This window comes from Stegostoma tigrinum, chromosome 29 (genome assembly GCF_030684315.1).
Source record: "Stegostoma tigrinum isolate sSteTig4 chromosome 29, sSteTig4.hap1, whole genome shotgun sequence".
NCBI classification, from domain to species: Eukaryota; Metazoa; Chordata; class Chondrichthyes; order Orectolobiformes; family Stegostomatidae; genus Stegostoma; species Stegostoma tigrinum.
Genome location: NC_081382.1, coordinates 28800083 through 28827941, shown reverse-complemented (window position 1 = coordinate 28827941; position 27859 = coordinate 28800083). Strand labels below are relative to the sequence as shown.

The following is a 27859-nucleotide window of genomic DNA, read 5'->3' as shown; positions in this document are numbered from 1 at the left end:
ATGCAAACATTTCATCTCCCTTCTCAGTGCTCTATCAGTGCTGTGTAGCCTCCGCTGAAGCACTGTTGTTCTGTTCCGTTCTGAACTTACATGGTCCGGTCTGTCATGGTGGGCACCCATCTACATACCACTACAGTCCAAAACTGCAAACAAGACAGCCACCATGACAGACCAGGCCATAGAAATTCAGAGCTTGACAGAACAACAGTGCTTCAACGGGGGCTACACAGCTTTGACAAAGTCACCTACAAGGGAGATGAAATACTTGCGTGAAAACCAGTCAGCTGAGTTAACCAGCCAACAACTCCAACCACAACCGAGCTACACATCTTTATTAAAAACATCAAAGCTAGAACAGAATGGGAACCATGTGACCAGTGACAGCAACAAAACCTGTTTCAGGAGAACATGCAGGTGTTTTGGGTAGGGGGGGGAAATCACGTTTTATTCTCATTGTCATAAAAATCAAAAGATGTCAGAAATATGCAAGACTAGCAATCAAATAAGGACAATATTTGAAATAAGACAATGTGATAAAACTAGCTGTGTGCAATTAAGTGCAGATTATCATAATGAAGAAGCCACTCATTTCAGGACAGTTTAGTTACTTGTAATACATTCACACAGAATCATTAAAGTTCAAATGAGAAGCAGAGTATTTGGAGTGTTGTATGCAGGTGCTATATCCCTCAGTTAGGTGGGGGTGGGGGGTGGGGGGTGGTGGTGAAGAAGAGAGAGCAAAAGAGAGAGAGAGAGAGAGAGAGAGAGAGGAAAAAATGCAAAAGATTTACCAAATGTCAAGTTTGTACTTTCTAATAAGAAACCCCAAGTAAAGATAACCAGCTGGAATTTTTCAGTGAAACACAATAGCGAGTAAGTGATTATAAAAATTGTTTTGATAAGGTCTAATGGAGACCTTAATTTAAAATAAGAGAAGGAATTAAGTCTCATAATATTAAATCACTTAGCCATGTACTACTGATAACAGAAATCCAGTACCTTCATGGACTGTATATTTTTAAAATGGCACTTTATAAATCACTACTAGACTAGTTTTGTGTTCATAAATACATTATTAAGATATACAAATGAATCAAAAGCTGCTGGCCTTTGCTCTGCAATTAGCCTGCGGTTAATGTTGAAAAAATAGTGGTGGGGTATAAACTATCTTGGGCATTTTGTTCTCAGGGTCCTTATTTTTTAAGAAAAAAAAGTTATATCATGCACGCCTGTATGATTCTGACCTGGAGTATAGTGTAGAAAGTGTTGAATAAGTTCAAATAAAGTTGCCAGGCATGTAGCTTTATTCCAGAATTAACTAGTCACAAGAAAGGACATGCAATGGAATTCAAGGATTAAACAACACTTAAGTCACTCTCTAATTGTCAAGGCACAAACTGATCCTTTCTTTCTCACTCCAATTCATACCAATCATACTGTCCGTGACATTTGATAAATCCTGCTGGTACTGGAAGGGCAGACTCAGGTGATTCATATCAATAATGCTTTATGTGATCCAATATGTGTATTGACATAATCAGCCATTAGAAGTTTCAGTACTTGAAGCTGAGCAGCAATCCTTAATTGAAGTACAATGGAGTAAACTTTAAGCTGGCTACTCGGCCGAGGGCCTGATATTTCAGGTTTGTTATCTGCTAGGGAAACAGCCCAATTTTCATATACATTCAAACCAACACCAGGTATCTTTGTGATCTAAGTGTGGAGCTGGATGAACACAGCAGGCCAAGCAGCATCTCAGGAGCACAAAAGCTGATGTTTCGGGCCTAGACCCTTCATTAGAGGGCTGAAGTTTCCTGAGATGCTGCTTGGCCTGCTGTGTTCATCCAGCTGCACACTTTTGTTATCTTGGATTCTCCAGCATCTGCAGTTCCCATTATCACCAGGTATCTTAGCTGCTTTCTCGCATGGCGGGGTTAGCCAATCTGCAATGCCAATTTTATGCCTGGTTGAAAATCCATGACAAGTTTGTAATTTAGACTACGTACCTATTTCACCTTCAAGTTCGCCATTTAACTTAAGATATTGCTGTGATTCACAAAGGTTGAATTTTTAAAAAGCCAATCAGTTTAGACTCTTGATAACGGGCAGAAACTAATTATGGATAACATGTTCTTTCCCTCTTGTGGCACATGCCGCTTTACTAAGTCCAGAAAATCCCGGCAAAGTTAGAAACCATCAAGTCTGTATTAGGGCATTCCTAAATTTTGGACAGTTTACAACTCTGCAACTTACCAGCAGAAGATACTGGCAAGCTTGCTGCCACCTATCAATTTGGTCAATGTCAACCGATCTCCGCTGAAAAACCTATCTTTCCACATCCTACCAACAAATCAATCCGGCTGATCCATTAACAACGACATTCTAAAGTTCCAAGCTCAGGCATCAGATTGACATCTAGTTTCAAATTCCTATCAACATGTTTCAGAGTCAAACCAGCTAAAGACTCAATTTACTGAGAATGAATGGATATGAATACACAAGTGGCAGTTCTCTATAGAGAGCACTTGCAATAACAGGAATCCTCTGTATCCACAAAATCACAAACTGAGAATTCATCTATTCGGATAAAAAATAAGTTAACGAAAATCAACATGTGGACAAAAATCACATTTTTTGCTATATTTTAAATTTTTTTTAAACGAGCTTTGCGGTGGTGGATTTCATCATTTGCAGGAGTTCTCAGGAACGCTCATGGATACGGAGGAATGATTATATTATTTCTTTGTGGAAAAGTTGTAAAACTGTAGCAGATTGGAAGCACTATATTTGCAATTATATATGTTTATCACATCACTTCAGGGTCAAGGTAGTTTATAGCTAAACTATTGCTACAATTATTGCAAATTAAAATTCAACTGTTTGCAGTCTTTTGCAATCTAAAATCCCAACATACAGGTATTTATACCCAGACTCCCTTTAATCCTACAGCCTAATTATGGCAATGGAAATCACTGAATGGATGTGCAATTGACAACTGTTTAATTCCTGCAGAACATCGCTGGCCATTTTCAAGAAAACAATGAACTTTAGATACTTCCCTATACACACATACAAGGAGATTAATTATCAACTGATTGGACCAAAAGCTGTTCCATTGAATCTTGCACTCTAGGCTTTGGTTGCTAGAAAGCGATCTTTTTACCTCCAAAAAATGTTTGTCTTATTATTGGGTCACAGTTTCAAGAGCCTATGTCTGTATGAGCAATATTTACTTGAAAGGAATCTTTTACTTATCAGACTAATAATTGATTATTTAAACCACCAATAAGACTGACGGATAATCATTATCCAATAATTGTGTTCAATATTTACTCTGCTGAAGATATAACAATTGCAAATATATACAGTATATAAATAAAAAACACCTATCAATCAACTACCTTTGTTACTGTCAATCCGCTGCACACTTACTTACATAAAGCCAGTATCAACCAAGCCAAGTCTGAAGTTTGCACTGCAACTATGTCAAATATTCCAATATTACTCAAAGATTTTTCCTGAACTGTTGCTCTCATTATCCAACATCTGAAATAAAAAGTCTTTCTGAAAGTTCAGAAGTTTTAATGGCTGTTGTAATTTGCATTTCTATGCTGTTTGCAAACCGATGTGTGGCCTACTCATACAGATCACATTTAGAACTAATTAACACCAGGAGTCTGAGCTAACTGCAAAGTCACAAGGCCCAGATATAATTTTTTTTGAGAATTAGGCTCAAGAACACAGTAAATCAAATGGAATTACCACAACAGTGCCCTTTTCAGCCTTTGAGAATAAAGTCCTAGATTGGTTACAATACAGGAGGCCGCCATTTGGTCTGTCATGTCCACACAGACCCTCTCAAACAGCAAATGATTGTGGTCAATTTTCATTTTTACCTTTAATCACTTGCATGGAAACCAAAGTCACTTTAAGCTGCTACCTCAATCCTCTGTTACAAAGAATTGCCTTTGTGAGTTGAGCAGCATATCTACACATAATACTCCCAGTCTAACTCAACAGTATTGGTGTGCAAATGGAGCTTACAACACGTTAGCAAAATACCAAAGTCTATTCTTGGTTTTGCTTTTTCTTCTTTCCATTCAATTTTATATGTAAGGCTCAACTCTTCATTTCAATCCATCAAAGACAACATAATTGTGCAATACTTAAAAGTAACACGACTGGAAAAATGTTTTGGTTAAGTAACTAAGTGTTGTCATGGTACCAAAATACAGTTCAACTGATGCCCAGGCTGTCACTACTGAGACTGTTGATTTTCTACTGGATATGAGAACACCATTGAATGAGTCAAAAGCACTTGAAATGTCTTCACTATATAAAGTACCTTATATCATTCAGTGAGCTAGTTGGCCCATAAGCTTTGTCAGCGAACATCAGGTACCTGATACAGCTTAGTGCATGATGTCACATGACGATGAAAACTGTCTCGCCACATGAATTTCTTACCACAGATGTGGCACTCGTAGGGTTTAATGCCAGTGTGGATCTTCATGTGGCCAACAAGATGGTGCTTCATTTTAAATTTCTTACCACAAACACCACAGCCATAAGGCCGAAGACCTAGATGCATGCTCATGTGCCGATCTCGCTGACTCTTGTGAGTAAAATTTTTGCCACATTGGCAAGGGTAAAGTTTGTAAACAACAGCTGTGAAGCCAGAGTGCGAGTTCTTTTCATTGACACCCGTTCCTAGTTCAGCTTCAACACCATAGCCTGGCAACCGATTCACCTGCATTTCAGCTGCCATTAAAGGGTCCTGATGGTGGCCGTCGACATTTATCTCTCCCCGATCAGCTGAAAATTCATCCAGTGATGAACCATAGTAATCAACCTGCTCATCATAAGAACTATGCTCATGAGCTTCTTTAAAAATCTCCTGGGTTTTGGCAGCAACAACATTAAAGCTGTCGTCAATGCTAGAAGACTGGATCACTGGCTCAGCCTGAGTAATATTTTCTGATTCAGAGATACGTTGCTCTTCAGCAGGAGGGAATGTTGTTCCATCACCGTAATCCTCTTCAAACTTTTCTTGCTTCACATACACCCACCGCTTCTGAGGCATTATACTAGGTCGACTATAGATTGGCCTGGTGTATGGATACTCTACAGTATCGCTTGCTCCTTCCTCACCATCCTGACTGCTCATTTCTGCACTTAAATGATCATGTTCTCCGGAAGAATTGCTAGGAAGGTTGTCATGATCCATTAACTGGGGCGGTGACATATCATCCTCTTTGGGGCTCTCTTCGCCATTTTCAGGTTTTGAACCCCCATTCAAACTTTTATGAAAATCAGGCTGCCCCACAGCCCCAAGTTCTGAAGGTTCTACCAAACCATTGAAATTGCTGCTGCTGGGTGACTGATGATCATTCAAGTGATTAGACTTCCGGCAATGAACTGCTGGGCACACTTTTAAAAGTTCAGTACACTTATCTACAACATGCCACATTTGAAGAAAGCTTGCCACTGTTAAGTAACTAACAATGTCAGTGGCTGGTAGTACAAGTTTTCCTGTGTAGCAAAACAACAAAACATTTTCAAAAGCCTTTGGATTCATTACATCTGGTAGAAGGATTCGATTACTGTTCTTCAGTAGTACCTGATCACAAAAATAAGGTGAAGTGGCAGCAAGAACAGCCCTATGGGCTCTGAATAAATGGCCCTGAACTTGAATGGCAATGTCACATAACTGTCCCTCTTGACGCTGTTGGTTTAACTTCTGTAGAAGAGTATTTGTAAAATTTGGGAATTCCACATGAAAAAAATTAGTTGCTAGTTCCATTGTAGATGAAAGCATGTACTGTTCAAAACATAAAACAATAAATATGTTAAACATGATTTTGGAAAACTGTTACTGTAATGTCAATACTCAAAAAGGTCAGTCTTAGCCTCAGAAACCTTTTGTTAACTATTTGCTGTCAAACAAAGCAGTCTTATTGAAGGTCAAAACTAAAGCCTCAAATCATTGCAAGCAGTGTGGTTGCAGAGGTTTGTTGTTTGGACTGGACGCCTTTGACCAGTGGTGTGCCACAAGGATCGGTGCTGAGGCCACTGTTTTTCGCACTAAAATAAATTATTTTGATATAAATATAGGGAGTATCGTTAGCAAGTTTGCAGATGACACCAAAATTATCTAAGGTTATCTAAGAGTACAAAGGGGCCTTGATCAGATGGGCCAATGGGCCAAGGTATGACAGATGGAGTTTAATTTATGTAAATATGTTGCATTTGGGAAAGGCAAACCAGGGCTGGGGAATGTTGCCAAAGAAAGAGACCTCGGGGTATAGGCGCATAGTTCCTTGAAAGGAGTCGCAGGTAAACAGTGTGGTACAGAAAGCATTTGGTACGTTTGCCCCATTGGACAGTGCATGTGGTACGGGAGTTGGGACGTCATGTTGTGGCTGTACAGGACACTGGTGAGGCCATTCTTAGAATACTGCATACAATTCTGGTCTCCCTGTTATTGGAAAGCTGTTGTTAAATCTTTTCTGAACTCTTACAAGTTTACAAGGATGCTGCCGAAATTGGAAGGTTTGGATTTTAGGGAGAGGCTGAATAGGCAGGGGCTTTTTCTCCCCAAGAGTGTCCAAGGCGTAAGGGTGTCCTTATAGAGGTTAATAAAATCATGAGGGGCATGGATAGGATGAGTAATCAAGGTCTTCTTCCCAGGTTAAGGGAGGCAAAACATGAATTTAAGGTGAGAGGTGAAAGCATTAAAAAAGACCTGAGTGCCAACTTTTTCCACGGTGCACATATGGAATGAGCTGCCGGGGAGGAGGTGGAGGTGAGTACAATTACAACATTTAAAGGGATTGTGGACAGGTATATGAGTAGCAAGGGTTTAGAGGGATATGGGCCAAATTCTGGCAAATGCAGCTAGATCAGTTTAGGATATCTGGTGAACATGGACGAGTTGGACAGAAGGGTTTATTTCCGTGGTGTATAAGTCTATAACACAAATCAAATCCATAAGCTTCCAATTCAGATCTTTCCTTTTAGTTTTGAAGATCAGGTCTGGGCTGACTTCTTCGCATTGCAAACATCTTATAGTGACAGAGCTAAATGCGGTGGGGCGGGGGTTAGAACTCCCGGAGTGAGAAAAAACAGCAGCAAGTCATATAATGCACTGAAATAATTAAAACATCCATAATTATAATTTGTTTTTAGAATTAAGGATATCTGCATTCAATAATTGGGAAACTCTTAACAAGTGGAAAGATTTATAATTTGTCCACGTACAGAGTCAAACCACATTCGCAGCCTATATTGATACTGCTCATATTGAAACTGCTATGATACTTACGCCAATTTCTGGGTTAAAAAAGTGACACTGCACCATTTTATTGGATGAATGCTGAAGTAATCATACATATTTGTTTTTGTTATTCACAGTACTTCTTTATGTTAAATTAGAGCTGTTGACACTTAAGAATTGGGAGCATTAGGTTCTCACTGAACAATGAATCTTAGAGCAGTTATACATATGTTTACAGCAATTATTTTAAGATCCAATGATATCAAATTGACCCATGTTAAATAAACTCTCTTAAAATAATTAATTTTTAATTAAAGATACTTATTCCATCCAACCCAAATCTGGATCATTCATGTAGGAATGCAATATCATGAACACTGCTTTCCTTTTCAAAACACTTTCCTAAATTATTTATTTTCAAATGATGATTTTACTTCCACATTTCTTACACAATTTTATAGACAGCATGAGATTTCATAGGTCAGTCAAAATGTTGGCAGTTTCAATTCTGTCTAAGGCAAAATAAACTGCTAACTGCATACAGTTACTAACTCTTGGGGTTATTTGTACAAATTATTTTCAATTCGTAATGCAAAAATCCTTGTGCCTGTACTTGTATGGACTGTAAGGCAAATTTGCCAGCAAGGAATTACTCTCTGTGAGGTGAAATATCTAAATTTACCAACGTAGCACAACTTAGAATTAAAATAATGGTTTGAATTTTGCTCCGAAATAGGGCCACAGTTAGAAAGTTTCAATTTTGGAGTTTTAGCTATGGAAATACTCACAGATGAACATGTACAATAATGTCCAGTGACAGTTTCGTACATCTTTAGGGCAGGATTGCAGGTTTTCATGAGCTGAATGACAATCTCAATATAACTGTCACGTAGTACATAATTTGTTTCAGTTTTAGAATTCACAATACTATTATTTTTCAAATTTAACGATACAGATGGAAATTCTTGGATCCATGTTGAATACGCTTAATAAAAATTTATGTTTCTTAGCTGTTGGTTTTATTCATTTAATGGTATTAATTTGATGGTCCAGAAAAAAAAGTGAACAGAAAAAGTTTACTTTGTCGCCTTCTGACAAGTTGAAAGCAATAAAATTTAAGAGCAAATATATTTTCCCCCTTTTCCAACACGCCAAATCGACTGTCCATCAATTATAAACCAGTCCATCCTTCCTCGCCGCAAGGCCCCTTTTCCTTTCCTAGCATCTTCCCATTCAAGTGCATGAACTGCCACATCTATCCATTCAATTCCTCCACTTCCATAGTTCTTGCCCAAACACTCTTTCCAGGGGAAGTATTGATTTTCTTGTAGTACAACATATTATACAGTACTGTATTCAGTGCTAGTAATGTAGTCTCGTTAAACAATGGGGAGACAAAAATGCAGATTAGGTGATCACTTTGCTGAGCAACTCCAATCTGTCCACTTAACTGACCTGGAGCGTTGAGCCACTTGTCATTGTAACTCTCTATCCCGTTTCACTGCCTGGGCTCCTACAGTGTTCTAATGAAGATGGATTTGGAGGAAGTCGAGTTCATTCATCATTACTAATCAAATTTTAAAATCTATGGATAGTCTCTGAATAGGTTCAGCAGCTGCTCATGATGTGCCATTTGAACAACCCAGTTGTGCATCAGTTCCTATTCAATTTTTGATATCTGTGAGAGATTTTTAGCAGCAATTTCATTTGGAATTGGGTTCTAAATTTGCTCATTTATGTAAGATTCAAAAATAAGGGCACTTATTTCAATAGAATGTGTGCTTGAGAATACATTTGTGGAAGAATGCATCTTTGTAATTGAATTTAAAATTCCCCACATCAAGGGTGCTCTAAGTACTTGCTGCACTTTGAGACAAATATGAGGAAAATCCAAACGTCTGACAATCAATATCTTGTGGTTAATCTCTACTGCTGTCAGGATCTCTTTGTTTCAATGACACTGTAAAACCAACTGTTGTCCTGAATCTGCCTTACTTTAAGCTGTAAATAAGTAGCCCTATCTGCACACCCTTGGCTTGAATTGCTGAAAACCTATCTACATCTGTATTGTACTTAATGCAAGACATATTACAAAGAATCTGACTTAAAACTCATTCTTTCCTAAGCCTCAACTGGGACTCTTCTCTCAGTCACTCCACACAATACATAATCTTCAAGCTTGATGTCATTTAATAACTAAGATATGGTCCTCTCAGTTTACCTTTATTAGTACCCATGTTGGTTCCTGTAATTATAACACATCTAAAAATATTGGTGCTAATGCAAACAATATTTTGATCATACATCATCATTTCTCATTTTAATTTGACCAATTAACCCACATCCACCAATTCTTGCAAATTCCTCTTCCCTCTAGCCAAGGTGTCGAACACTATAACTGGATCAATGTCAGGAAACATAATAGTATGGAATCAGCATATTACTGTTGAAATCAGAGGGGTACCAGAGCTTTAAATAGAAAATCAATATAAATAATTTCCTCCTAGAGATGGCACAAAACATTGTGGCAAATTGTTTTGTCAAGATGACTAAGAGCACTGGTAAAGAAACTTACAATTAGCTAACTAAGTATTAAAAACACTGTATACTGCCATTAGCAGGTCTCTATGTTCAAAGTGTATTTCAAAAGATCTGCATTTTCATGAATAATCAGTAGAGTGCATTTCAACCCCACTGTACTGCAGGAGATTCATCGTGATGCCTTGTTAGGTATGGCACCGTCTCCAATGCTTCCTGGACAAGGAATCCAGACTGCAGAAAAATTCCACACAAAAGCACCGAGACTGTCTCCTTACATCAGCTAAAAAGTGAATGTCAAAAGCTATCCAGGTATCAGATATTCAACATTAAAAATGGACCATTTCATCCAAACACAGATTACAAACTTATTTTCTCATGAAACTCGCATCCAAGCAATTTACCCTAAAAATAATAGGCAGGAATCTACCTAATTAGTAGTGGAGTAGAATTCGAATGTTCCACATAGATGATGATTATGTCTGCAGATTGTAATTGGGTTCCCTTATATTAACAATATGGAGGTAAAATCATTGGTGCAACCACTCAGAATACTAAGTAGAGTTATACTTCTCACAATTCAGTACAGAAGAGAGCAAAATATTGCTTGCAAGATTGGAGAGTTTGAACTACAGCAAGAATTTAAATAGACTGGGCATATTCTGACAGAAAAATGGGTCAGAGGGTGACAGAAATGATCTTCTTGGAATTCTTTTTTAAAAAATCTAGATAAGGTAGGCCATAAGGAGCAATTTCACGTTGGGCAGACAGAGAACTAGAGGATATGGTTTATGCTGGATTTAAATTCAAAACTAATTTGAGGGAATACTGTTTCAATGAGCAAATGATCAACAGAGGTAACAGACTCCTTATAGAGATGGCGGAAATGGTCCTAATTACTTAAACATAAATTCAAATGGTTTTCAGAAAATGACATTTTGGAATGCATCATACAAATAATTTAAAAGATATCATTTGGTAGGGGTTTTTCAAGTGTCAAGTCTGGGTCTATTGTAGATAGATTACTGTGATCAATCTCTTGCTCAATCTCCAAATTTATTATTACTGTATCTTGCAACTATGAGGGTAGTAGAAGAACCCACAGGTGGATCTTGGTTTTTTTTCTCATTTCCTAACTTCTACGTTCTTATTCTTAATTACCTTCAGAAGGTAGTAGTGGTGGACTGTGTTCTTATAATTTACAGGATTATATTTGGAACAGGGATTCACCACGCTAATTAAGCATAACATTAACACAGTGTGGGAAAAAAAACAAAAAAACTTTATGCTAAAGTATTTATGTTAAGTTGTCAAGGAACCAGGCTTCATGTTAAGTTGTGCTTGAGTTCAATTCATTCTTCAATAATTAAATTTCAATGTTCACTACGTGAAAACACAACTTTCTAAACCCCTAACTAGAGCGCTGAATGGAGTTTAAATTTAAAACTCTGGCTGAAGTAGAATGTTAGGTTATTAGTGCATGGTAATTGAGAGCGTGCACTTGAAGTTCTACGCTTAAAGGTATGTCAGGATTTCACAGCACAGTCTGATTTTGCCTTGCATTTGATTCCAAATGATTCAGTAATCATGATCGCAATATAACTGTCACAACTTCAGCTGCATTTCATTTCACTCTTAGTTGACACAGTGAAAAAGTACATAGTTTCTTATGTATCAGGCATACATACATTTCAATCTTTTCTTTACAAGTGGAAATCTATCACTAGCTTGTTTCAAATCATACCTATAACCGGGCGAGACTGAAGATTTCTATTCTATCAAACTGTAATTGATGCATTCTCCATGACAATGCTTTGACCAGAGACTACTTGCCAACCAATCAGCATACTCCTCCTACAATATAAAATGTTATTTTCTATTGGTCTTGTAAATTTTCCAGATGAGAGCAAGTCAAAAAGCATCTTTGTTTCAGCAAAACTGAAAATGTAAAGAGATGAAGATGGTAATATGTAACATTGTCCAATATTCAGATGTTTAATAACACTTATTACCAGATGAACATTTAACAAATTGGTGGAAGCGTCTTCTTTATGGAACATCGAACAGTATCAGAATGGATCACATATACATGAAATATGCAACAGAGAACGGTGAAGGTTATCCATTTGACAGGTGATTTACCAAAGAGCTATGAATAGGTATTTTATGAAATTTCCATTGCAAAGCCTCCATATTCAAAATAAGGAAACAATTTCCTAAATATAAAACAAGATGAGAATCTCATTTTTTTCATCATGGGTAGTGCAAGTTTTCAAAACAACCTACTTGCGAAGATCAAAATGAACTCTAATAGCCTCCTGTTCTTTTGAATAGTCCGTTAAAGTTCGTACATTTGCAGAACGAAAATTTATTAGTGGGTTTGAGCTCATGATTTGCAACTGGCCAGATTAGATGTCAAATAACAAATCCTTGTCACAATGAGTACGTAACCGCATATTCCTTGTGAAATAATAATTAAACGAAGTAGGGTCGGGGAAAGGAATTGTGAGGGGTGGTGGTGAAGAAAAAGTACTATGCAATAGCATCTCCCCTACTCTCAGACGACTCGGTTGATAATCAGTGGAAAATCAAGCCCCGCCTCATCCCGGGCAGCAGCGACCCGCCTTACCCGACACCTGATTCGCTACCCGCCCGCCCATCAGATAACCCCGCCCGTTTCTAATGACGACGCGCGGTCCAATTCAGTGAGGGGTTTGTCTCTCATTCAGCAGCCGGCCAATCAAAACGGTAGTCCCCATCCCCACGCCCCCCCCCCCCGACTCCCAACAACCACACGCTCGCGCGCTCCGTTCCGAGACGTCAACAATCCTCTCTCTGTCTCTCTTGTGCGATGGGGCCTTGACAACCTCACGTCAGCCGGGCCGAGGGAGGACAGGGACAAAGCGGCAGGGCGGGCCGGGCCAAGACGGGCCTGGCATGCCTGCCAGTCAATCAGCGATTCCGTTCACTCACCCCCGCCGACGCCGCAGTCGGCCTGGCTTGAGAAGCCCGCCCCTGGACCGGGAGAGTTGGACCCGCACACCCGTTTGCTCACCTGTGAGCTTCCCTTCACCTGAATCCTCGCCTCGCCAGCAGGGCCTCGGCACCTCGCGTACACGTCACCCGCTCACGTGATCGCTGCCGCACGCACACCGTGTAAACAAACGGGACGCGCTGGTGCGCATGCGTGCATGTTCCCTTCATCTTCCAAGATCACGGTGCAGGCCGTTCAGCCTATCGAGCTACTCCTCCATTCCAAATGATCTCAACCTCAATGCCCGTTTCCGCTTTCTCCCCCTACCCTTGACACCTTTACAGCTAAGAAAGTATCTAGAATGATAGAATCCCTACCTAAGTCTTTCTTAGTCGTTTGGAAAGCCGGATGGTTCATAGATACGAAGGAGAAGGCCATTTGAGCCAACTCCACCATTCAATATGATGTTTCAATACCGCAGCCCCAATTTCCCCATACCCTCTGATGTCTTTAAAAATCTAATGAAAAATAAAATCCTTTCTGGAATATACTCATAAACTTGGCATCTACGCACTTCTGTTGTGGAGAATTTCACCGGTTCACAACACTTTGAAATGAAGGAATTTTTGCTCAGCTCTGTCTTAAATAGCTTATTGTACCCTAATGCTGTGACTCCTGCTTCTGGATTTCTCAACGAAGGAAAAAATACTTCTGTATATCATGTTTTTTATTTCCACCTTAGTCTGGCCTACTCAACCTGCATAGGCATAGTGTTGTAAAATCCTTCAAAATTACCCGGCTCCTCACAGGATTCCACAGATTCTGTTGCCGCAAACAAAATGCTGCACATGCATGTGATGAAGACATTGAATGTATTAACACCTGATGTGTTACATATATGAGTGAATAAAAAACTTGCATTTGTATAGCTAGGAATTCCTCAAGATTCCATTGTCCCTCCACTGCATTTTCAAAGGGTCATTTCTCTGTAATTACTAGTGTAATTAGTTTATTCATCACATTTTGGGGGAGAGGGTCAGTGTTGGGGGTCTGGTCAGAGAGGGAGATATGTAGCAAGCAGCTAAAGCAGTGTGGGAAGCAGGATCGACAGTGAGCTGCACCATCCTGTTCGTTCTTTATTTTACTTTATAAGTTGTTTCTTAACCATCAGCAATGGTTAGACTTTAGCAATTTAGCACATTTCAGCTTAGAGGATGTAACATTTTAATGCTTCTTTTCTAATTAGAAAGGTCCTACAGACATAACCACAGCTTTTATATTGGTTTTATTGGGAAAACGCGATTCAATTAAAGTCAGTTCATGTAAACTTGCATTTTTCATGAAACCAGTTACAAGTTGACAAATGAGGGCTTGTTGTACTTTCGTGAAAGTACCTCAGGGGTATCTATTGAACATTTACTGTCATTTAACCCTAAAACCATCGGCCATTGCTTGTGTCTTTACAAATCGTACCATAGATCTTAGTATACCATTAGGAAAATCTCTGATACCATTAGGAATGATTGTTTTCCATACAAATAGATAAATGGAGCAGTAAGTAAGCATAGTCATGCTCTTATCTTCTGGATCCTTAAGAGGAACAGCTGATATTCTCTCCTTTGGAACATCTGAGCAATGTGACAAGTGGATACTGTAAAACCGATTCGAAGCAACACACCTGGAAACAACTGAAAAAGATCAAAAGAAAGGAGATAACTCTATAAGATAATCTCAAGAATGGGATGTCAAACTGTGAGGCAAAAAGTAATCCATCTGATATCATTTTGGTGGTTGAAAGATTGAGCAATTACCAGGAGCAATTATCTGGAACCCAATGCAGTGCTGTAATCACAGACTATTTTCTTCAAAGTATTGAACAATAACTTCCTTCAGAAGGTTATAGCCAGGAGGAATACAATGCCGATGGATCGATATCTTACGGAAGTGTTGGGTCTTAAAATTTTTATCTCTCACAGTAGATTTCCATTGTGAGAGAAATGATACTTTGCATGTTTGTTCCAAATACATAATCATTATAGACTTCTCATTTTCGGGAGGAGAGCGAGAGAGATACAGAGAGCACCAGGAGGCTGCCGGGAAGGTAAGGCTTTTCCCACTTTAAAAAGCTTACCTTGAGCGGGAGCGGTCTTCATTTATTTGGGCAGCGGCTGAACCCGAGACGCTACACGTGTAGTGTCTCCCACCCGCGCTCCTCCTCCTCTAACCAAAAAAAAGACTCGGTGGTGTGTAGACAAGGTAAGGTTTTCTCTATTTCATGTTTCTTTATATATATCGTGTGATTGCTAATAACTTTTTTCGTTCCTTTTTCATTTATCTACGTTAAGTTTCACAATGTCAGGAGATCTCACACCCATGTTGTGCTCCTCTTGCTCAATGTTGGAGTTCAGGGATCGGGCTGATGTCCCTGACTCCTTCACTTGCAGGAAGTGTGTCCAGCTGCAGCTCTTGTTAGACCGCATGACGGCTCTGGAGCTGCGGATGGACTCACTTTGCAGCATACGCAATGCTGAGGGGGTCGTGGATAGTACGTTTAGCAAGTTGCTCACTCTGCAGATTAGGATTGCTGAGGGAGAAAGGGAATGGGTGTCCAAAAGGCAGAGGAAGAGCAGGAAGGCAGTGCAGGTGTCCCCTGCGATCATCTCCCTCCAAAACAGGTATTCCGTTTTGGATACTGTTGGGGGAGACGGCTCACCAAGAGAAAGCAGCAGTAGCGAGGTTCGTGGCACCATGGCTGGCTCTACTGTACAGAAGGGTGGGAAAAAGAGTGGAAGGGTGATAGTCATTGGGGATTCAATTGTAAGGGGAGTAGATAGGCGGTTTTGCGGTCAAAAACGAGACTCCCGAATGGTATGTTGCCTCCCAGGTGCACGGGTCAGGGATGTCTCAGATCGGCTGCAGAACATTCTGAAGGAGGAGGGTGAACAGCCAGTTGTCATGGTGCATATAGGCACCAATGATATAGGTAGAAAATGGGATGAGGTCCTACAAGCAGAATTTAGGGAGTTAGGAGCCAAGTTAAAAAGTAGGAGCTCAAAGATAGTAATCTCTTGCTACCTGTGCCACGTGCTAGTCAGTGCAGAAATGAAAGAATAGCCAGGATGAATGTGTGGCTTGAGAGATGGTGCAGGAGGGAGGGGTTCAGATTTTTGGGATATAATTTGCTCCTTTTGAAAGGCTAATGTTCAGCTGCAGTTTGTACTTTGACTTCAGGTCAAGTTTTCTGTAAATAAAAGAAATTGAGCCAAATCCTACCTTTTTTGGCTGTACAAGTTGCATTGATTTTGTTTATGGCATGAGTTGGTCCTAACACAATGTAAGTCCCACCAGACATCCTGTCTGATTCTGCCAGAAATCCCTTCATAGCCCATGATGCTCAGGCCCCTATACAATTCCTTACAATTTTGACATTCATAATCCTGGAAATAAACTCCAACAATCATTTATGCACTTTATGATTTTATGATTTTGCAATTGAGTACATTTTTGTTTTCCTTCCTTTCAGTACCCGAAGCAGGCTCGTCTATTCCTTTCACATCAGCAGTCACATTGCAATTTTTCATTCACTTGGGGTCCAGAGAGCAAATATTAGAAAGATAACACTTGTCACAATGATGAATGTGTCTGAATGGGCCAAGCAAAACAATTATGAAACAATAATTTGATCCTTAATGAGTAATTAATAAAAATTTACAACATTTAAAAAGTGTCGAGCTGCACAGCTAACTGGCAAAACTATCTTAGATAATGGGAACTGCAGATGCTGGAGATTCCAAGACAATAAAATGTGAGGCTGGATGAACACAGCAGGCCAAGCAGCATCTCAGGAGCACAAAAGCTGACGTTTCGGGCCTAGACCCTTCATCAAAGCTCTCTGATGAAGGGTCTAGGCCCGAAACGTCAGCTTTTGTGCTCCTGAGATGCTGCTTGGCCTGCTGTGTTCATCCAGCCTCACATTTTATTATCTTGGCAAAACTATCTTGCTCTTTTTGTTAAAGAAGCAGAACGAACAAGAGAAAAATGATGAATTCTAACTGCTGGTCACGAGGTTGGGGACCAGGGCTGAGTTAAGGAGTTTTATTTAAGTAAGATTGCCCTTGATTCGTTTTGGTTGGGCGTCACCCCAAGCTGGCCTCAGCAGAATTCATGTCAGGGTGGATGTCATAAGTGTGTTGTCTTTCAACCTAGTGTCTCCTCCTTTTCCAGCCTGCTATGCAGAAAGGCTTTTGGGGGTGGGTGTGTGTCAGTTAACCAGGCCCAGTTAACCACCAACCAAACCCTCCAGGTGCATACTCAGTCACCCATTCACTTCTCCAGTCACTGCGTCACTCACTCATCCAAACAGTTGTTCAATTACTCGCAGGCCCGATCAGCCATCCTGCAACTAACTCACACTCATCCCTCTGCTTGCCCACATTACAACATCTCCAGTTGCTCTCTCTCTCTCACACACACACACACACACACACACACACACACACACGTACACACACTTCCTCCCCCTCAGTCACCAATAATGTCAACTCTAGCTGCCCCCTTACCAAATTACCCCCTAACCAACATTAGTTCCCCCACTCACTCACCTTCATTCACTCATTCAGGCCTGTGGAATTTGATGAGGAACAGTTCTTGCAACTTTAAGAGGTAGTGAGTCCCCAAAATCTCTGATTAGCCAAATGAGCTGCCCGATTGAATGGCAATTCAGAAACACCGAAAGGCAAATTAAGGTAGTAAAAATCTGTCCAATGCCAAAGGTGTTTGGGGAAGAGAAAAGACCTTTGGAAACTCACTGGTGACCCGATTTTCATCCACCACTACCAACCCTCATCTGCCAATCACCATTCCAATTCACAAGACCTTCCTCCTCAAGCCATTGTCTCATCCAATCCTTTCCAGCCCCCATCCCACAGACTCACCACAGTGGTCCCAGGCCTTGGGCTGAGTTAACTCGTGTAATGTATGCTCCACCAATTAAAGACTGGATCTCTTCCACTTGTGAGTCAATGAGTAACAAACACGAGAGAAATGGCCTCCGATCAGAGGAGCTACTCCCTGGAAAACTCTCTCGCTTCCCTGTATTTTGAACAACATTCTGGTAAGCCACACAGGACTGCTTAATGGGCGCATTATGGCCTAGGGATGCTTGTTCGACAAGCTTGCGCTATGCCTTCTCTAAATGAAATAAAAAAAGTGATGAAGCCTGTTTCCAAGCCTCCACTTTAAAACCAAAAGAACTGTGGATGCTGTAAATCAGGAGGAAAAGCGGAAGTTACTGGAAAACCTCAGCAGGTCTGGCAGCATCTGTGAAGAAAAGAAAAATCAGAGTTAAAGTTTCAGGTCCGGTGACCAACTGACCAGTTCTGAGGATGCTGCCAGACCTGCTGAGCTTTTCCAGCAATTTCTGTTTTTGTCTCCACTGATGATAGTTTCACTGAGATCACAGCCACTTGCAAGTATCCCTTTAAATGATTCACCATCCTAACTTGGAACTATGTCACTGATCCTGAATCAAAATCATGAAACTCCCTCCCTAACAATGTTGTGGATGGAGCTACATCAAATTGTCCGTTGAGATACAGTAAGGCAGCTCACCACCCATGCCTTCTCAAAGGGAACTGGGACAGAGTCGAAATGCTGGCCCAGTCAGCAACACTCACGTTCCACGAATGAATATAGAAAAATGAAGCAGCTAGGAGCTGCAAAGAAATGTTTGATCTTGTGAGGAGATTCATGACTTCCACTTGCTACCTCTGTAAGATAACTGAAGCTGTTAGCATTACAGACATAAATCTCTGTTTTGTTAATCTGTGGTGTGTTTGAAGTACAACTGTGTCAATGTTTTAAAAACTATACTCCTCAGATTTCCTCACCAAGGATCTTGCATCACTTGCACTCCTCCATCACCAGCAGATTTGGTGACTTACTTCCAAGACTTTTACAATGTCAATGAAAACTTATCAATAGGAATATTAAAAAGTAACACAGCTAAATTTCCTCACTTTCTTCTCTCAGAATTCTGGCAACAACTTGGACTAAACAAAATAGTCTTCAACTTGGGATATTGACAGTTGCATCTGGGTTACTCTGAGCTTGAAATGTGACCGAATTAATTAAACTGAATTAAGACAGGATATACTTACTATGAATGAAACTGGTAATTAGCACTTTCTAGGCCACACTAAATCATAGATTAAAAGCTTTCATTCAGTTACACGTGTCAACAATGGAAATGATACCAACAGGAGTCAATACTTTTAAAAGAGAAAGAAAGGGGAAAGTTGGCAAAAAAAATTGTCAGGCCATTACAATTGAATTTCGATATTGCTGCCAATAATTAGGTGCCTACAGTTGCTTGGAAAAATACTTATAAAATAATTAGTACCTATTTGGTCAATAATTGCCATTGCATTTAGTTCATTTTCTGTGATACTTATGATCACCTTCTGAACTCTCAGCCCAGTGTTTTCTAATTTTGATTTTGATTTAAAAAATAAGAACAAATTCTTTGTCCCCGTGTGGTACCCTTTAAGAAAATGCTTCTAGGTGTGAACATTGCAACAACAAGTAGTGCAGAACCTCCTTTAAAACGCAATCAGCACATAGCTGTTTGTCAGAGACGTTGCATTGCATTGAAAATCACGGCAACCAATGATGCTCCAGGTGCCTTCAAGAAACACCTTTGGGGCTTCATTATCACTTCACATTGCATGAGAATTAAGTCTCATATTGCTGCTCAGTGAACCTTAATTATCCAAGCATTAATTAATTTGATAGACACTAATGTACAAATGGTTGGCATATTTACTACCTTAGTTTATAGGACGTATTTGTGTGTTTAAAGCAACATGCAAAGATATATCTTAGCAGTAATGTAATGCTTGAATATTAAAACTAACTTCAATTTCAGGAAAAAATACAAACAATCAAAAACCTTCACAACCTAGTGGAAAGTATCCTAAATGTATCATTATCCCTGCATGGTTGTTAAAGCTCAGTACTTTCACTCCCCATATTAGCTCTCAGCATTTCACAGAAACCAATGAGTAGACATACAAACAAGGATCAAAAATAGGCTGCCTGGCCCTTTGAGTCTGCTGTGTCATTCAACAAAATCAGAGCTGATCTGATTTTATCTGAACTCTACATCCCTGTATACCCCCAATAATCATTCATCCTCTTGGTAATCAAAAATCTATCTAACTCTGCCTTTAAAATATTTTAAAACTGTGCATCTGTGGCCTCTCAAGGAAGGAAATTCTAAGACTCTCAACTCTCTGAGAGGGAAAAAAACAATGCTTTCTCATCTCTGTTTTAAATGGGTATCCCTTTACCTTTAATCTACAACTCCCATTTTGAGAATCTCCTACAACAGGAAACATCCACCTAATCAAGTCCCTTCGGGTTTTAGTATGTTTTAATTAATTCATCACTGACTCTTCTAAATTCCAATGGATACAGGTCTAGCCTGTTTAGTCTTTCCTCAAAAGTCAATCCATTCATTCGGTATTAGTAAACTACTAAATCTTCTCTGAACTGCTTCCAATGCATTAATGTCCTTCCATAAGTACAATGATCAGTACTGTGCAGATGCAGTCTCATCAATGTGTTGTATAACTGAAGCATAATCTTCCTATTTTTGCATTCAATTCCCTTTGCAATAAAGCATTATATTCCATTAGCTTTCCTGATTCATGGCTGTACCTGCACAGTGACCTTCAGTGATTTATGCACTCAGACACCCAGATCTCTCTGCATCTCAGAACTCTGCAGCCTCTGATCATTTAGATATTATGATTCTTTTGTATTCTTTCAATTTCACACTTTGCCACATTATACTCACTTGCCAGATCTTTGCCTACTCACTGAGCCTGCCTTTCTCTTTGTAGGCTCCTTATGTCTTCTTCATGATTCATTTTTCTACCTATCTTAGTGCCATTAGCTAATTTAGCTAACATATCTTCAATCCGTTTATTGAAAATATTTATATAAATTGTAACGAGTTGAGTCACCAACACTGACCCCTGTGACACATCACTCGTGCCATCCTGACAGCCTGAAAAAGATCCAATTATCCATACTCTCTGCTTCCTCTTAGCCAGCCAAACTTATATGCAAGGCAATATGTTACCAATTATAGGGTGAGCTTTTATTTCTGTAATAACCTTTGATGTGACATTTTATCAAATGCCTTCTGGAAATCTATATTGGTTCTCCTTTATCACAAATTACTTCTTCAAAGAACTCCCACAAATTAGTTAAACATGATTTCCCATGACAAAATAATGTATACTCTGTCTGATTGCCTTGAACTTATCCAAACTGCCTTGTTACAATGTTTTCAAAAACAGCTTCTCTCATTTTTCCTGTGATAGAAGTTAACTGGTCTGTAGTTTCATGCTTTCTGCCTCCCTTCTTCTTGAAGAAAGGATTTACATTTGCTATGTTCCAATGTGAAGATGTCTTCCCTTAATCAAGTGAGTTTTGGAAAATTAAAACTAACACATCAGTTATTTCATTGGGTACTTTGTTTAAAACCCTAGAATGAATTTGATCAGGACCTGGGTTCTTGACAACTTCCAGTTCCAACAACTTACTTAGTGCTACTTCCCTGGTGATTGTAATTTTCTTGAGTTTCTCCCTCCCTTTCGATTCCTGAATTACAGCTATTTCCAGGATGCCACTTGTATTGTCCCGAGTAAATACCAACCAAAAATATCTATTCATTTCATCTGCATTCTCTTTATCCTCCATTACTAATTCCCAGAGTCATTTTTTCAGACCAACGCTTACCAAGTTAACTCTTTTCTTTTCCAAATATCTGAAGAAATTTTTCCTTTTTTTTATTTTTGTTCTCACAGACTCTAATTTTCCCCTCCTCATTAACCTTATAGTAATTCTTAGCATCTTTTAAAATATTTTGTCCAATCTTCTGATCTACAACCTGCCTTGGAAGAATGATATATCTTTTCCTTGAGTTTGATGCTATGTTTAACTTCTTTAGTTAACCACAGATGGCAAGTCTATTCCTTAGAATTGTTCTTATTTATGAGAAAGTATTTATTCTGAACTTTCTTGAATATCCTCTTAAACTCCATTGTAACTCTATTGACTTATCATTTAATCTAAATTGCTGGTTAACTTTCATTAGCTCTGCTTTTATGCCCTCATAATTGCCCTTCTGCTGATCCTGAATTCTGCATCATCACCTTTCATTGATTAATTTTGAATTTTAGACCATAGAAAATACATGCAGCAGTAAGACATATGACCCGTCAACCTATTCTGTTGTTCAATGATACCAATTTCAACAGCTTCATTAAGTGCCTTAACTTTTCTTTTCCATCCAGCTCCATATTTCTAAGTTCTTTGGTGTTCAGGGATCTAGTGATCCCAGCATTGAGTATACTCAATGACTAATCACGCATAATTCTCTGGGTAGAGCATTTCAGATTCACAGCTTTCAAAATGAAAAGAAAAATATCTTTATCTCAGTTCAAAATGGCCATTCCTAATGCTGAGATTAAAAAACCTAGTTCTAGACTCAATAGACAAGTGAAACAGCCATTGAGCACTTACCCTGTCAAACCCCCTAAAAATCGTATACATTTCAATGTGTTTCTTTTTATTTCAGCACTAGTGGCCTGAGTAAGCCTCTAAATACAGCCAATACTTCTCTCCCCAGTTACATGACTTTCAGTGGTGGTGGATAATTAAGCAACTAAGAACAGGAGGCAACTCCACAAATATTTGTCATCAATGGGGTGCCCAGAACATCATTGCAAAAGTCAGGGTTGAAGCACTTACATCCTTCTTCAGCTAGAATTTCCAGGTGGACAATCCATCTCGGCCTCCTACTGAGGACCCCAGCATTCACAGATGGCAGTCTTCAACCAACTCATTTCACTCCATATGATATCAAGAAATGGGTGCAAGTACTGGTACGCAAAAGCTGTGGGCCCTGAAAACATTTCAGCAGGAGTTCTGAAGATTGTGCTCCAGATCTTGCTGCACCCCTAGCCAAGCAATTCTGGTACAGGCATAATACTGGCATTTGTGACAGTACAGAAAATTACTCAGGTATATCCTTCCCTATCAGACTAAAATAATAACCTGCTCACTGATGCTCACTTTGGGTTCTGCCAGGACCACGTAGTTCATGACATCATTATAGCCTTGGTGTTAACATGGGTAAAAGAGCTGAACTCCAGAAGTGAAGTGAGAATGATTGCCCTCTACAGCAAGGCAGCATCAACTGAGTATCAAGGAGGTATCTTCTGCATTGACTAATCAGCATTTGGCTGACCCATCAATGTCAATGATGGTGAGCTGCAGCTTATACCCTATCCCCCATTTCCTGCAGGTAATCAGGAATGTTGGAAGGTGCTGTTGAGTGGTACCAAGGACAATTGTCCCTGAAACCAGCTCATGCTGTGACAGTATCACTGCAACAGCCATTAAACAGAAGATTAGGTGTTGACCCTCTCCATCATTAACCTGCAAAGAAAAGGTGCTGTCTGAGGACCTTTGGTGAATTCCTGCAGTGCATCTTGTACATGGTGCTGCTGCTGGGTGTTGGTGGTGGAGGGAGTGGATGCTTGTGGATGTGGTGCCAATCAAGTGGGCTGCTTTGTCCTGGATGGTGTCAAGCTTCTTGAGTGTTGTTGGAGCTGTCCTGGCAAGTGACTCCCGACTTGTGCCTTGGACATGATGGACAGGTTGTGATGAATGAACCGCTACTGTGTTTCTAGTTTCTGACCTAGCCACTGTATTTTTATAGTCAGTCCAGTTCAGTTTCTGGTGAATGGTAACCCCCAGGGATGTTAATATTGGAGAGGGTGTGGGTGGTGGGAGGTGAGGGTATAGTGATGTTAACCTATTGAATGTCAAAGTCCTATATTAGATCCTGTCTTGTTGGAGATGGTCATTGCTTTGTATTTGTATTGTGTGAACGTTACCTACCGCTTTTCAGACAATGCCTGAATGTTGTCCAGGTCTTACTGCATTTGGGCATGAACTGCTTCAGTACCTGAGGATTTGTGAATACCGCTGATCCTTGTGCAATCATTAGTGAACATCTTCATTTCTGACCATATGATGGAGGCAAGGTGATTGATATGACCATAAGCCCATGAGACCATATGAAGCAGGAACAGGAGTAGGCCATCCAGCCCCATGAGCCTGCCCTGCCATTCAATATGATCATAGCTGATCTGACGCTCCTTGAATCTACCTTCCTGTGTTTTTGCCAAAAACCTTGATTCTGCAATTGATCAAGAAGACACCAATAGCAGCCTAAATATACATAAGGATTCTATCCCCACAGCTCTTTGTGGAAGGGAGTTCCAAAGACTCACAAGCCTTTGAGAGAAGAAATTCCCCCTCACCTCAATCTTAAATTGGTACCCCTTTATTCTGAGACTATGGCCTCTGGTTCTGGACTTTTTGTATGAGGGTAAACATCCTCTCAGCATTTACCCTGTCTAGCCCTTTAAGAATCCTGCATGTTTCACAGAATCCCTACAGTGTGGAAACAGGCCCTTTGACCCAACAAGCCAGCACTCATGCCAGCACTCAGCGCACCCCAACCAGACCCACCCCTCCTATAACCCACCTACTCTACACATCCCTGCTCATTATGGGCAACGTAGCATGGCCAATCTGCCTCCTTGCACATCTTTGGGCTCAGCTGCAGATAGGATTCCTGAGGATATTAATATACCCTCATATATATCCCTACACGGACATATGAATCTTGGTAATAGTATTATGCCCAGTTAATGTAGCAGTTTCACTTCATGTTATTGGGTAATGAGATAAGGTCATTGATGGCAAAGACAACACTTTTTTTTACCCATAAACATGATTTTATGTGGTTTGCTACAAACATCCTCTCCTGTGGACTGCATGTGCGCATAATCTTTCATGTAGCATTCCCACTCTCACTTTCCCTCCTTCTGTCCCCTGCCTTTGCCTCCTGGTGAAGTTTCCCAGCTTTGTTCCTGCTCTGGCCTCCTGCCCTTTGTTTTTATGTTAGGGACCATCATCTATTCTTTGAGAGATAGCAAGAACTTCCGATGCTGGAGTCAGAGATAACTCAGTGTGGAGCTGGAGGAACACAGCAGGCCAAGCAGCATCAGAGGAGCAGGAAAACTGACATTTCTGTTGGGATCCTTTTTCAGAAAACTGAGATCAGCTGCAGATAGGTATCCCTAGACACTACCCTGAGGATATTAATATAACCCTCACATCTATCCCTACACAAACATATGAATCATTTGAAGAAAGGTCCCGGCCCGAAATGTCAACTTTCCTGTTCCTCTGATGCTGCCTGGCCTGCTGTGTTCCTTCAGCTCCACTCTATGTTATCAAACTCTGCTCTTTAGCTGTCCTGTTTCCAATCTGAACCCACATTGAGTTCCTGGGCCCCCTCTAATGGCAGATTTTGGTCAGTGAAGAGAGCCTGAGGCTTTCAGCAGTGACCTGCATCAGCCAGTATCAGCTGGATAGAACCCTCATCAATCTGAAAGATAAGTGGTATTTAAAAGCAAACTTTACATTGTATTGTATATTGTATTTATTTTATATATAATTATCTATTTTAATTTACAATTAAAACTACGAATGCATAATGCTACACATGTACGATTGAGTATTTTGAGGTTTTTTCATTACAAGAAATGTTTGAAGGAACCAAACTCTTTCTTTAACATTGATTTATATGGGAACCCATGATGCAATTAAAATTTCTTCATCTCAAATTTGTGATTTGTAGTAAAGCAACCTCAGCTTTATTTCAGGACTCCTGCCTGGACTATTAGCAAAGTGCTTACCTTGATCAGGTTTTATAGTTGTCAGGCTGGTAGGAACGTATGAACAAAGCAGCAAGGATAGGCCATTCAGCTCCTCAAGCCTTTTAAGCTCATGGCTTCCACTCCGACGTGGGAGGTTGTCCCAATTTCAAGAGCTGCTGGCCAGGCAAACGTATAGTCCCACTGGAGATACAGTCACCCTGGGACCACAGTCAGTTCCTAACAAGGAATAGCCCTGCAGACTGCACAGCTATGTAAGTGGTGCATCTTCATTGTAGCTAGCCCAGCAGGGCCCCATAGACCCAATGTTAAATGAATACAACCTTCCTTGATCATGCCATTGTCTCGAAATTGTCGAACTGCTTGTCTAACATCCAGTATTGAAAAAGCAGGAATGTTTTCCAATTAAAAATTGGGAAAATTGAAACTCTTGTCTTTGGCCCCCTCCATAAATTCCATTCATTGATTAGAATTGATCAGTAAATAATTAGGGGCACTGATGTGTGGAAGACTGAGTAATTAACAAACTTGACTACAAAGACGTGTCTTGTTTTGTCTCATTATCTGTCTTGCATTTGATTGAGAGTATCCTGTTCTGGGAAAATCTCAAGTCTAAAAATCTCATCCTTGTTTTCAAGTCTCCCTAGGGCTTTATCTTTCACAAACTCTCTATCATTCTTGTAAAAACCTTTAATATCTCTATATACTCCAATACCGGACTGTTGCACATCTTCAATTTTGATCACTGTTATTGGTGGCTCTGCCCTCATCTGCCAATGCCTTAAGATCTGAAATCATCTCTTTATATCTCTCTGCCTCTCCACATCTTTCTTTAAAACCACTGTTGCCCATGCTTTCTGTCAACTGTCCTGTTACTTCATTATGTGGCTTCTATGAGATTTACGTTTGATACAGTTCACTGAAGTACTTTGGGTGTTTCACGTCATTAAAGGTACTATACAGTGCAATTGGTTGGTGATCTGCTGCTTTCCCATTTGCTTACCATGCTCTAAGACAAAAAGATCATTGCTAAAACAAAAGAAGTGTTGTTTTTCATCAATCTTGTTCGTCTCTGGGTTATATTGTTCATGGAGAGGTAATTGATTATTGGTATTATCATGAGACTGTTAATCCAAAGACTCAGATTATGTTCTGGGAGCCCAGGTTTTAATCTTGCCATGGGAGATGGTGGAATATGAATCAAGTAAAAGGAATCTGGAATTAGGATGACCATGAATCAATTGTCAGAAAAACCCATCTGGTTCATTAATGTCCTTAATGGAAAGAAACTGTCATTCTTACTGCAAATTGGAAACTGCAGTCCTACATGTGACTCCAGACCTGCAGCGATGCGGTTGATTCTAAATTGCCTTCTGGGCAAATAGAGATGGGCAATAAATGCTGCCTAGTCAGTGATGTCCATGTCCACAAATGAATTTTACAAAAAATTATGCTTTTTTACAATAGCAGGTTTTATTTCTTTGCTTCATACTGTCAGGTGCATGTGGCAGTTACCTGTTTGCACTTATCCAAGTGCAGGTTTTAACCCAACAGTGGCTTAATTATATGTTAAAAATAATAACAGCTATTGAAAAATAAATTAGGCAGCAACTTTATAAATATGCACAATTAAGTACAAAGTTTAGGAATCAGCGGTCTGAGTTACTCAGAAGCTCTGCTACTGCAGTATCTCATCAACAGATTCAATGTCAAAACGCATGGAATGGCATAAAACTATGTACCTAATAAATAAATAACTACTAAGCTCACTGGAGAGCTTCTCCAAACATGCAGATTTAAATTTTTAACATTAATTTTGACATTAATACCAGACACACACTATAGCTCTTTACAAGAACAGAGCTTCATTCCTTCGGATTTTAGTTATTGTTGAAAGTTTTACAAATTTGGAAATATAAATATTTCTTTGGAAAAATCTCTTTCTCATGGAGTCATAGAGCCATACATTGTGGAAACAGACCCTTTGGTCTAACTAGTCCATGTCAACTATATTCCCAAAACAAACACTTCCCACTTGCCTGTGTTTGGCCCATATCCACCTAAACCTTTCCTATTCATGTACTTGTCTGAACATCTTCTGAATGTTGTAACTGTACCTGCGCCGATCACTTACTCTGGCAGTTGATTCCACATACAAACCACTCTCTGTGTCGAAAAGTTGCCCCTCATGTATTTTTTGAATCTTTCCCCTCTCACCTTAAAAATATGGCCACCAGTTTTGAA

The 27859-nt window shown here is 39.8% G+C and overlaps 1 protein-coding gene and 1 long non-coding RNA gene across 2 annotated transcripts in view; one reads left to right on the top strand and one right to left on the bottom strand.

The window, feature by feature from the left end:
- Nucleotides 1-1784: 1784 nt before the first annotated feature.
- Nucleotides 1785-12948, bottom strand: zbtb43 (zinc finger and BTB domain containing 43). The gene is made up of 2 exons (XM_048558514.2): nucleotides 12870-12948; nucleotides 1785-5821 (listed from the first exon to the last, which is right to left on the bottom strand). The coding sequence occupies exon 2, from the start codon at nucleotides 5816-5818 to the stop codon at nucleotides 4385-4387; it is 1434 nt and encodes a 477-aa protein (XP_048414471.1). The 5' UTR covers nucleotides 5819-5821; nucleotides 12870-12948; the 3' UTR covers nucleotides 1785-4384.
- A 944-nt stretch (nucleotides 12949-13892) lies between these two features.
- The window catches only part of LOC132206047 (uncharacterized), a 37109-nt gene continuing 23142 nt past the window's right edge, over nucleotides 13893-27859 (top strand). Inside the window, exon 1 of the long non-coding RNA XR_009442775.1 lies at nucleotides 13893-14889. This is a non-coding gene — a long non-coding RNA (uncharacterized LOC132206047). The remainder of the gene's footprint in view (nucleotides 14890-27859) is intronic.